The sequence below is a fragment of the Canis lupus genome, chromosome 19 (assembly GCF_011100685.1).
Source record: "Canis lupus familiaris isolate Mischka breed German Shepherd chromosome 19, alternate assembly UU_Cfam_GSD_1.0, whole genome shotgun sequence".
NCBI lineage: Eukaryota > Metazoa > Chordata > Mammalia > Carnivora > Canidae > Canis > Canis lupus.
In genome coordinates, this window is record NC_049240.1 from 20768129 (window position 1) to 20780873 (window position 12745).

The window sequence follows — 12745 nt, forward strand, 5'->3', positions numbered from 1 at the left end:
AAATTGCGAACTTGCAACAGCTTCAACAAACCTATGTTAGGCTATAATGATGACAACTCTTAGAACCAAGGTCATATAGTGGTCCTTCCTTGTCACCATTGGTCTTTCCTTGTCCCCCCAGTATGTTTAACTATATAAAGATACCAATAGTCTTTTCTTCGACCACTACTACATGGGACTAGAACGAAACACGCCAAGCCTAATATATATAAGCATCAAGACCCAGGTAAAGAATGATCACCCATTACGGTAATGAACCATGATAAGTGTTTTCCCTCTTTGAAGGTGCACACATACAATGATGTTTCTAGCAGACTAGTAGGTCTTTCTATTTCCCCGTGTTATGGGCACAGACTAGGAGTATTGGTGACCACGTGTGCATAGAGTTCTTGATCATTTCTGAAGCTCGCCTAACCTAAGTTGACTATCTTTGTGGAGAATCAGGACTCTGAACCTTGGCCTGTAATGTATCATGTCAACTCTCTGGAGAATTGGTTACACTAGAAGATTACATCCTCAGTACTCAAAGTTGCCATTAGACTCTCTTCTACTTTTATAGTTCAGGAAAGGAAGAATGACTGCAATTATTGAGAGTAGCTTTTGTAGTAGTTTTGCATAAAGCACACAAAGAGTAAAGTGCCTATGATGGAAGGGAGTCTTTGTTCTTCACTTTCCACTGAAAGCGTTGCTCTGCTTGGATTGCTTCATCATTTGTTTATACAATATCACAAGCCTGCTTGCATGTAAGTCCATGGGAGATCAACGCTGACCCCTTATTGGGGGTCACATTGTGGTATCTATGAGGATAGTAGGACTGCAACTGAAGTTTCAACTAAGTGTTTTCTCTGTGACTATCCAATATATATTTTTATATATATGCATATATAATGTGTGTGAGTGTTTCTGTGTATATTTGCTGTGTATATTTTTTCTTTATCCACCATAAGGATTCTTATTTGAAAATATCAGAAGGAAAGCGTTACTTTCATCGGAAACTCTATGAAAAATGCCTTGGTGTCCCTTGACGAAGTGACTCAGAAGAAAAATAAAATGTCTGCCAGAGGTAATGATGAATAATTAAACTCTACTACTGGCAGGGACTCAGAAATACAGCCAAATATACCATTACAAAAATTGGTTTCCTCCTTCCTTGCCACTTTGACCATAAAATAACATTCAATGCCAAAGGTTCTTTTTTTATTAATCGAAAATTTATTTTTATTGGTGTTCAATTACCACATAAGAGTAACACCCAGTGCTCATTCGGCAGTGCCCGCTCAGTCGGCCATCACCTATTTCACCCCGAAGCCCCTGCCTCCTTCCCCTTACCATCACCCCTGTTCATTCCCAGAGTTAGGTGTCTTTATGTTATGTCTCCCTTTCTTGATTTCCCACACATTTTTTCTTCTACTCTATCATTATTCCCTTCTCACTATTATTTAGATTACCCCAAATTGACTATGTAGACAATACAATGCCAAATGAATTTCAATTGTTCTCACCCACGGGGCCAGTCAGAATACAGGCATCCTTATGGCTAATTGCGTCTTCTCCTGACCTTAAAGTAACTCCTTAGTCTTGTACAACTTCGAATTATGAAAACTGGTTAGAAACAGTCAGTGGCTAAGGAGATGCCAGAGCAGCAACAGCACTGTATAATCTTAAGTTTGTACACATATCCATAGAGAGTTACTCAGAAATTGAATTAGGTAAACTATTTGGTATTATCTTCATGCCTGGAACTTGACCTAACAGCAGGTCTGATAACTCATCTAGTAAGATGTTCCTGCTTCCATCTCTATACTTCTGTCCAGTGCTAAGTGCAATTACTTGCTTCTTCAAAATGCATCTCTTTCTGACTTATGGCTTCTAACCACCAGCTGCCAAAAGCGAATAGCTGTTCTCTCTGCGATACCTTTCGGTGTGTTAATACAACTTGTCCGCAACATCCTCATCAACGTAAGACAGCTTATGATTATCAGTGTGTATAGCCCCAACATCTTTGTCCACGCTAATACCTGCAGCTTGGAATTGGAAGACAACTTCCTTAAATTCGGAAGAGATGATCTTCCATTGTGTCCCCCTGGGTTAGAATACCCATGATTGAGTCGAAATGTGTAGTAGTATTGACGAAGGATCAGTTTGAAAAGTGCACAGTCTTCCTAGGCCTTTCTGGAGAATGGCAGGAGGTTTGCTATCCTCTCTGGTGCGAAAATGGGAAGCGGGTGTTTTAAAAATTGCGAAAATATGAGCAGTTGCAGGTCGCATTCTTTTCCCATCCAGGAGATTCAATTACTAGACTGACTAAACCAAAGAACGAGAAGAGGGGCAATAATATGATAGAGAAAAGGACCTGGGCGTCCTGGAGTTTGACCAAGGCCGAGGGTTCAAACTACTCAGCTGATCCTGAAGGGGGAGCTTGTAACTCTTGGGCAAAAGCCGCCATGGTTCATCATGCACACTAATGGGAACAATACCACAGCCCTGTGGTCCATTTTACTTGGCACATCCTAGGTATTCAGTCACTATGACGCCCATGGCTCCAAAAAAACATTGGCCGGATCTGCAAGTTGTGGCTCATTTAAGAATAAATACTTTGGTTCTCTTCTTTGGCCTCGCTAATCAGATCAGAAAATAGTGAGGATATTGTCAGACATCATAATGACAGCCACGATCCTAATAACTTGTTTCTTCCTCTTCCTTGATTGACGCTTTCCCCAAAGCTACATGCCTGAGCCCAGCAATATGCAAAGCCCCAAGGGATCTGAGAAGGGACTTGCGGTTTGACAGACCCGACATGTTTTATTCTCCAGTACCTTGATTTTTACCTCAAAACAAAACAACACATCATACAAAAAATCCACAGGAATTCTTTCCTCTTTCATTAAACACATTCCTTCCCCTTTAAGAAATGGATTTCATAGGACTTTTGTCTATGCTTTCAACATTTTAATCAGATATTATCCTAAAGTTACAACCCCACATATTTTCCTGGAAGTAAAATGTACACAATATAGTAATCAGTTAAGAGGTAGGTTGCTTGAAACTATTCTAGTTTTAAAGATTTTGTTTTTCTTTGTTTCCACCTTGGTATCACAATGTTAGGATGAAATTTAGGCGACAAACTTAGGAATTTAAGCCTATGACTAAGTAGGAATTTTAAAATCTGTACCCAAGTCACAACGGAACAGTACACACTAAGTTATTTATCTAGAGAACATGGGGGTTCTATATATTATTATCAATCTGAGCTGTTCATAGAAGTCTATCCATGTTTTGGTTAGATCAAGGTCTTAAAACCAAATGTGACTTAAACTCTTAAATATAAAAAAGAGCACCCCATTGTGTTTCTTTTTGCATTCAGGATTCTCTTAATACAGTTTTTGATTGAAATTGCCTCGGGCTATTTGTGAGAAGACATCACTTCTCTTGGGAGAGAATTCAAAGAGTTGATCATAACAATAGAAGGCATGCACTCGGTATGTGAATAGTTTTTTAGGTTTAGGGAGAACACAGACAGCAGGTTGCCAGGGGTCATGGCAGATACTTAGCCTGTTCTGGCGCCTAAGAGCTCCCCCAGGGCAATGATTCCAACTGCTCCTGTCTTTCTTCGAAGGTCTGGTAGCCAGGTCCAGGGGGAGGCTTCATCCTTACTGTTGGAGACCAGATAGCATAGAACACTCAAGACGTTCTTCTGGCATATTAGGCAAATATGCTTGGTATGACTATAAACAGTGATTTGGGGATTTTTTTTAACACAATTTATAAATGGAGATCCCACATCTATATTATACTACGGTTGCTAAAGCATATAATCATAATTATGTTTCTACTTATAATTTATATAAATGGCTTCTGGTTTAAACCATAGCAGGGGGGTTTCTATTTCCTGCTTCCATCCTCTTTTTGATCAATGGCTCTTAGGCAACACAGGTTCTGCGTGACTCTTTAAAAATGAGTTTGAACAGACCGCGTTCATGAGAGAAAGGACTTGACTTGAGTCAAACCTATGGTATTGGTGTATTGGTGCTGGCTCAATTGGTCCACCATGTCTGCATAAGTAGCTTCTCCTCCTTTCATATGGTGGAGGAAGAGTGTTACCAGAAGCAAGAGGGACTTTCAAGAGTTAATGGGGAGATGTACTGTGAACAGGACCACGCCAAGGTGGGGTGGTTTACAAGATGAGGAGGCCATTATTCTTTTTTAAGGAGCTACCACACATCTTAACTCACACAACCATACAACATATCCTTTCACTTCATCCGCTTTCCTCCCCTCAGTTCTCGTACCCAGCCGTATTCCTAAGGAAGTTGGTATGGTAATTCCAAGTAGGGTGGTACTAGGGGGAGCAAGTAATCTTGGAAATACTAACTCACTTTTTTTTTTACCTGAGATATTATTTCCCTCATCCTTCTTTCTGTCTTAAGCTGCCTTAAAGACAACTCAACGCCTCAGGGAATAGAAGCAAAGAGGAATATGAGAAACGGGTGCTCTTTGATGCTTAGACTCTCTGAAAGACGCTAGCTTTCTAGGAACAAAATGATTCATCGGCATAGAGTAGAAGAATTTAGGTGGGCATCCCCGGGGAAAAAGCCCAAAACCACTAGTAGGTACATGGGATATACTGCACCATTTCTCCATGGAAACCAAATTGAAGCAGAAATTCCGTTCACAGAACAGTGAGCTGACATGTCTAAGGACCAATGAGGACCCTCGTATGTCATGCAGAGTTTCGTATACCTCAACATGGAACAATACTAATACTAATTGACTACTAGTAATAATAATAAATTTCAAAATATACACTGACACATACATAATATTTACCAAAGCAAACATCCTGCTTTGGATGACATCCTCACCACGCTCCTAATGAAGGCAGTTTCCAAAAGAAAAATCATATGAAAAATTTGAGAATAGGTAGGGAATTTCACAATAGTAAGCAAATGTTTATGAGGAATACAAAAGGAATACAAAAGGAATACAAAAAGGCTCAGTGAGGTGACCAATCATTCTTAACCATCACTGTCTCCTGTTTCTTGATGCCTTTTACTTTATAACTCATGAAGGAAGGATTTTGCCATTTGTGTCTCCTTTCACCACATCCTAGGCATCCTTCAGTTAATATTTGTGATGTCTAGCCCACCATCCAAGGTTTAATGACATGTTAACCAGCTCTTGCTACATGCCAGTTTGGATAAATCGAACTTTTGGAGTAGGTGCAACAGACAAAAGTAGTTTGGAATTCTGGAAAGTCAAGAGATCGATTCAAGAACTAGATTAATTTGGAAATTATACAGCTACATCACAGATATCCTGTTCTATTGCTAAACCGTAATGGAGAAAGACGTGAGAACTAGAATAGAGAATTTAATCCATCAACCTTGGCACTTGCTAACAGTTCTCAACAAAACTAAGTTAAGGCAGTAATGATGACACTCTTAGAATCAAGGTCATATTTGGTTCTTCCTTGTCACATTTGGTCTTTTCTTGTCCCCCATTTCTGTTCAACTATATGAAAGATACCAATAGTCCCTGACCACTACTACACTGGGACTACAGTAAACACACCAGTAAATATATATATAGGCATCAAGAGACAGGGGAAAGAATGATGATACATTAGGTACTCAAATAGCATGATAAGTGTTGCCCTCTTGAAGGTGCACACATGGAATTGATGTTTCTAGCAAGACTTAGTAGGATCCTTTCTATTTCCGTGTTATAGGCACAGACTAGGAAGATGGTGACCACGTGTGCATAGAGTTCTTAGACATTTCTGAAGCTTTCCCTACCTAAAGTTGACTAATCTTTGTGGAGAATCAGACTCTGCAACCTTGGCCTGAATAGTATCATGTCAAACTATCTGGAGAATTGGTCTACACTAGAAATGAATATGTCCTCAGGACCATCATGAGTTTGCCATTAGACTCTCTACTTTTGTACAGTACAGGAAAGGAAGAATGAAGCGATTATGAGAGTAGCTTTTGTAGTAGTTTGCAGAAAAGCACACAAAAGTGTCATATGATAGAAGGGAGCTTTGTCCTCATTTACACTGAAACCTAGGCTCTGCTTAGATGCTTTCGTTTTTGTTGGAGAAAATCCACACACCTGCTTTTCACGTGCAAGTCAATAGAGAATCAGAGCAGAGTTCCATGTGGGTCACAGTTTGGGGTATCTATGACGTAAGTAGAGACTGAAACTGAAGTTTGCAACTGTTTTCTCTGTAATATTTCCAATATCTATATTGTATATGTGAGTGCATCTGTGTGTATTTTTCTTTTATCCACATAAGGATTTTCTTGAAAATATCGAAGGAAGTTTACTTTCATCCAAACTCTATGAAAAATGGCTTGGTGTTCTTAACGAAGTGACTGAGAAGGAAAAAATAAATGCAGCCCAGAGGTAATGATGCAATAATTACTCTACTCTGGTCATGGCTCAGAAATACAGCCAATATACTATTAGGAAAATATTGGCTTCCTTCTTGCCACTTTGACCACTAAAATAACATTCAATGCCAAATAGTTTCGATTCTTCTCACCAATGGAGGCCAGTTTCAGAATACAAGCATGCCTTATGGCTATTATTATACTTCTCCTGACCTTATTAACATTGACTCCTTAGTCATTGTACAACTTCTGAATATATGAAACTGGTAGACAAAAGTCAGTGGCCTGAGAGATGCCAGTGCATCAACAGCCAGTGGCATAACCTAAAGTTTGTCAAACATTTAACCAGAGAGGGTTAGCTCAGAAATTGAATTTGGTAAAACATTTTTGTGTACGTTCATGCCTGGAACTCTGCTACAGCAGGTTGTATACTAGACCTAGAAAGATGTTCTCTGCTCTCCGTCTTTATACTTCCAACTGCTAAGTGCAATGACTTGCCTTATTCAAAAGTGCATCTTTCTGACTTTAGGCTTCTAACACAGCTGCCAAAAGCGAATGTTGTTCTCTTGCGATACCTTTTCGGTGTGTTATACAACATTGAGCAACAATCCTCATCCAATCAGATGACAGCTTATGATTTATCAGTGTGTATAGCCCCAAGTATTCTTTGTCCACCTAATACCTGCAGCTTGGAATTGGAAGACAACTTCATTAAAAAGGTAGAGAGATCTCTCATATGTGTCCCCTGGGGTTTAGAATCCATGCTTTGAGTCTGAAATGTGTAGTAGTAATTGCGAAGGATCAGTTCTGAAAAGTGCACATCTTCATAGGCTTTCTTGGAATGGCAGAGTTTGCTATCCTTCTCTGGTGGAATATGGGAAGGGGTGTTGTTAAAGTGGGAAATGCAGAGCAGTTGAGTCGCTTCTTTCCCATCCAGGAGATTCAATACTAGACTGACTAAACAAAAGAGAGAGAAGAGTGATGTAATATGATAAAAAAGACCTGGGCTCCGGAGTTTGACAAGCCAAGGTTCAACTCTCAGCCTGATCCTGGAGGGGGGAGCTTGTAACCTTGGGCAAAGCCATGGCTTCCTCATGACACAATGGTAACAAGACCCAGCTCCTGTGGTCATTACTGGCACATCCTAGGTGATTCAGTCACTATGAGCGCCCATGGCTCCAAACACATTGGCTTTGCTCTGCAAGTTGTGGCTCATTTAGAATAATACTTGGCTACTCTTTTGCCTCTGCTACATCAGACAGAAACTAGTGAGATATTCCAGAACATCCTAATGAAGCCACAGATTCCTAATAAGATGACAGCTTTTCCCCAAGCTCATGCCGAGAGCCAGCATTAAGCAAAGCAAGACATGAGAAGGGACTGTGGTTAGACAGACAGACATGTTTTCCCCCAGCCCTGTGAGTTTTTACTCAAAAAAAAAGAAAAGAAAACATCAAAAAAAAAATCCACAAGAATATTCATTTTCCAAAAACTATTCTTCCCTATTTAAGAAATGGATTTCATAGGACTCTGTCTATGCTTTATACATTTTAATCAGATATGATACTAAGTTACAATCCAATATTTTCTTGAAGCAAAATTTTACAAAATACGTAAACTTTTAGAAGGTACCTTACTTTGAAAACTATCCTAGTTTTAAAGATGTAACCTTTGGTATCACAATGTTAGGTATTAAATTAGGCGACAAATTAGGACTTTAGTCCACTGACTAGTAATATTTTAAAATCTGTACCCAAAGTACAACGGAAAGTATTCCTCTTTCTTATTTTATTAGAGAATTGGGTTTCTATATATTTTTATCAACTCTGAATTTTTCATAGAAGTCTTTCACATTTTTGGTTAGATCCAAGGTCTATAAACAAAATGTGACTTATAACTCTTCTATATGAAAAAGAGCACCCCATTGTGTTCTTTTTGCATTACAGGCTTCTCTTGTACAGTTTTTGATTGAAAATTGCCTCAAGATATTTGGAGAAGACATCACTTCTCTCTTGGGAGAGAATTCAAAGAGTTGTCATAACAATGAGAAGGCTGCAGGTACTGTGAATAGTTTAATAGGCTTTAGGGAGACACAGACAGCAAGGTTGCCAGGGGTCATGGCAGATACTTAGCCCTGTTCTGGAGCCCAGAGCATCCCCAGGGCAATGATACCCATCTGCTCCTTCTTCTGAAGACTGGCTAGCAGGTCAAGGGAGGTTTCACACTGTTGGAGACCCAAGAAAGCATAGAAACTTCCAGATGTTTCTGGCAGTATTAGGAGATAGCATGGTATGATACAGTGTTTGGGAATTTTTTTAACACAATTTTAAATGGATCCCACATCTATATTATATGATATATGTAGTTAAACATATAATGCATAATTATTTTTTTCTATTTATAATATATAAATGTGCTCTGGTTGAAACCAGAGCATGGGACTTTTATTCCTGCTCCATCCTCTTTTTGATCAGTGGCTCTTGAGGCACCACACGATTCCAGTGCTCTTTAAAATGAGTTGAAAGGAAAAACAATGAGTTGAAAGGAACCAGCATCATTGAGAGAAAAGGACTTGACTTGATGTCAATCATCTCTCCAGAGTACAAATTCCAGTGTCCCCATTTATCAGCTATACAACCTTTGGCCAATTACTAGCTTGGTATCACTCTATTCATGCCTAACATGTGGATAAAAGTAAAGTCTAAATCTTAGAAATGTTGTCAAGATTCAATAAGATAAGGGATGTAAAAACATTTCTAAAAAGCAAATATTAGAACTAGGAGAAGTTCCCCTGAGACTAGTGCGAGTATTATTGGAGCCTAGCTAATCACAGCTCACTGGCAACACCCCATTTTTTGTAAAACGGAGTTTAGATTCAGAACCTGGAGACACACATCATCAATCCCTCCATACTTTTGACATGTCTTCGTTTTACGACATATACCTCATTGTGTTGAGGGAAGCTTTTGGACAATCCGTGTCATCAGGAATTAAGATGAGTCTAGTGCCATGTCTGAGAATATGCTGGTGCAAGACAAGTGTTTGTTTTTCATGTCCTCAGTGACAGAAAAACAAACTGTTGAATCCAAGCCAGTGAGAGTGATAGTGATTTCCAAAAGAGCACAACTGCAGAATGCTACCAAGTCCCCATGTGGTCCATCCACCTACATGTCTACAGTTTAGTAAGTCACTGAAGACTGGAATCTCCATAATGACCCTTGACACTTCCTCTTTATCTGTTTTTCCAATGAATGAGAAATGAACCCCTTCCAAGACCCAGCTATTTCCATTTAAAGTTTTTTCCTTGGTCCCATATATTTATATTGAGGAAATCTTCCTACAAATTATCTCCTCTTTCTTCAATGCCTATCATATCCTATGACATACTTTTTGAATTGTATTGTACTGTGTTGTATACTTTTATATGGATAATAAAAATCATTCCATAACTCAGTAGTTTACACAACCAATTCTTTGGTTATGATTCACATAACACTTCAGTGGAGACTCATCTGTGCAGTTCTGGTCTCAGACTGGATGTGAAAGCAGAGGATTTCCAAACTCAGCCTGATTTGGATACCAAATCCTTCTAGCTTTTAAAATCAGATCTGACAGCTGAACCCACTGTTCACTCCAGTAGAAAACAAACATCTACAGGTTCAGTGCCTCCTGTTGCATTGCAAAGACAGTAACTGATGGCACAGGAAATACTGACTTTCAATCTGATCAAGTTCCAAGGTTTAACCATCAGTCTGAAGGATATGGGCAAGAACTCAACAATGCTATGAGGATGCTGTTAGCCAACATCAGAACATGGAGAGTTCTACACAACAAATGACTCAGTTTCCCTCTTCTAACCCTGCAATGAACACACTGTATAATGGCAATCGTGAAAATAAGGCTAAGTGAATTAAAACACACTAATCTCCCTTCTTCCTTAGATTCAGTCCAGAACACCTTGAAAAGCACTTCTTTTAGAGACTCGGCCTTTTGCCAGCACATTGGCACTTCCCAGTACAACCAGTACACAGCTCTACTGTCTGCAAAACCAGGACAGCTCTTTGGAGTTTCCCTTATGGATATCTTTGATAAGGACATCATGCCCTTACCAATACTGGTAGGTCTCAGTTAGGTCTTTTATTGCCTTCCTGAGGAGAGGGACCTCGGAGAGGCCAAGTGTTCTCATGCAAACCAACCCTCAAGTGGAGAAATCATTAGACAGTCCCTGGCTTTGGCTGAGAAGCTTTGCTAGTGTCATTTGATTTACCTACTGCAGAGTCATTTGGCCAATACAACAGAACGACGTTTTGTCCATTCCACTTGTTTCCACAGAGACCCTTGTAGGCCTTGTTCAGATCAGTCAAAATGGACTCTGTGTGCATGAATCATCTTCACATTCTGCTATTGTCTTCCTGAACTCACAGTAGTCTCAGGTCTCCTTCAACTGAGTCTACTTAATCTAACAACTGAAAATATCTTACCTAAGCATAAAGACTCATCCTGAGGCATATATGAATCTGCTAATTCTAAAAGAGGATGTTAAATGACAGCCACAGAGTTTGGCCTGTGTTATCTCAAATCAGTGTAATGAATTGTCAGTGTGGAAATTTACTGAGTACCCATTACCTCTGCAACCCTGCACTGGATTTGGGAATGTTATCCTAGGTGTGAAGAAATTAACCATGTTAGTTACATGCTTGCTACTACCCCAGTCCTTGCATCACAGCAATTTTAGGGGGTAGCTAGAACTATTATCCTCCACACTTTACAAATGAATTAGCTTTCAATATAGTTCGCATGTGCCCCAGGTCACACAAATGATCAGAATGATAATAGGTTTCCGATCCCTTGGTCTATCAGACTCCAGCCCTTATTATCTTTCTACACTGCAGGGAGACAACATGAAGATAGAGCAAAAGACAGTGAAAGACTCATGAAGGAAATGTAATCAGATAATAATAAGAGAGCATTTGAGCTTTTTTTTTTTTAAAGAGGAAGAGAAATAGAGATAGTAGGAATGGAGGATACAATCACTTAAAGAGGAATCAACAAATGGGAAATGAGTATGGCAAAAAGATTTCCATACTTGGGGAAGAGCATCTATGTAAGGGAATAAGGAAACAAGACTGGTAAATTAGGAGACAGGCGAGGATTCCACAAAGGCCTTGAAACACGGAAGTTTGATTTAAAAGGGTAAATTCAATGAAAAAAAATCTGATTAAAATAAGTGATTACAATGTTTCAGTGTATGACTCTAAGGTGGATTTTGGGTAGAAACTATAGGGAGACATTGACTAAAGAATCTAAATTGACTTTACTCCTTCCAGCTCTAAAACCATATACCATCACATAGCCTAGCTCTTTCAAAAAGGTAGCAAGCTTTTACTCTGGGCTTGGGATATGAAATGCCATATACTCTTCTTTTTTTCTTACAGGATATGCTTTCCTTTATCAATGAGAAAGGACCACTCACGGAAGGCATATTCAGAAAACCAGGTAGTATAAAGTCATGTGGAATCCTAAAGAAGAAACTAAATTCTGGAGACAGAGTGAGGCATTACAGCAAATCTGTTCTTGTGGTAGCATTTGTTTTAAAGGTGGGGAAAGTTCTAGCTTTATCCACACATGAGTAAGTCAAGCTGTGATTGGTGTCTTTCATTATGATTGCCCAAGGAGCGACATGGGCAAAACTGATTAAGAACTTCTCAAACTGGAAAACACTTCATGAATTCAAAATTTAAGGAATCTACTGTAGGAGTTAAAAGCCCCATACATGAGAAATACTTTCTGTTTTCAACACACACCACCCCCCTGAAGACTCCATGCAAAATACTAATACTAATATGACTACTAGTAATAATAAGAAATTTCAAAATATACACTGACACCTACATAATGTTTACCAAAGCAAACATCTGCTTTTGATGACTTCCTCACCACACTCCTAATGAAGGCAGTTTCCAAAAGAAAACTCATATGAAACATTTGAAGATAGGTATAGAAGTTCACAATAGTAAGCACATGTTTACTTTATGAGGAATCTAAAAAAGGCTCAGTGAGGCAACCAATCATTCTTAACCATCATTGTCTCATTGTCTCCTGTTTCTTAGTGCCTTTTATAAGTCATGGAGGAAGGATTTTGCCATTTGTGTCTCCTTTCACCACATCCTAGGCATCCTTTAGTTAATATTTGAGATGTCTATCCTGCCATCCAAGGTTATAACGACATGGTAACCACCTCTAGCTACATGCCTCTTTTGATAAATCTAACTTTTGGAGTAGGTGCAACAGACAAAAGTACTTTGGTATTCTGAAAATTCAGTAGATCGACTCAAGAAATGGATTACTTTGGA

At 39.1% G+C, this 12745-nt stretch overlaps 1 protein-coding gene across 18 annotated transcripts in view; it reads left to right on the top strand.

Moving 5' to 3' along the window:
* Positions 1-12745, top strand: part of LOC119864445 (rho GTPase-activating protein 20-like) — a 136605-nt gene that overhangs the window by 74160 nt on the left and 49700 nt on the right. For 17 of the 18 annotated variants that reach the window (XR_005373977.1, XR_005373976.1, XM_038564789.1 and 14 more), the window contains 5 exons: positions 6296-6405; positions 6922-7111; positions 8339-8450; positions 10334-10509; positions 11828-11989. The exons of the other annotated variant lie outside the window; for it this stretch is intronic. Coding sequence is in view for 15 of the 17 variants with exons in the window: in XM_038564789.1 (XP_038420717.1) it covers positions 6296-6405; positions 6922-7111; positions 8339-8450; positions 10334-10509; positions 11828-11989 (750 nt within the window). In the remaining 2 variants the exon portion in view is untranslated. The remainder of the gene's footprint in view (positions 1-6295; positions 6406-6921; positions 7112-8338; positions 8451-10333; positions 10510-11827; positions 11990-12745) is intronic. 18 annotated transcript variants of the gene reach the window in all.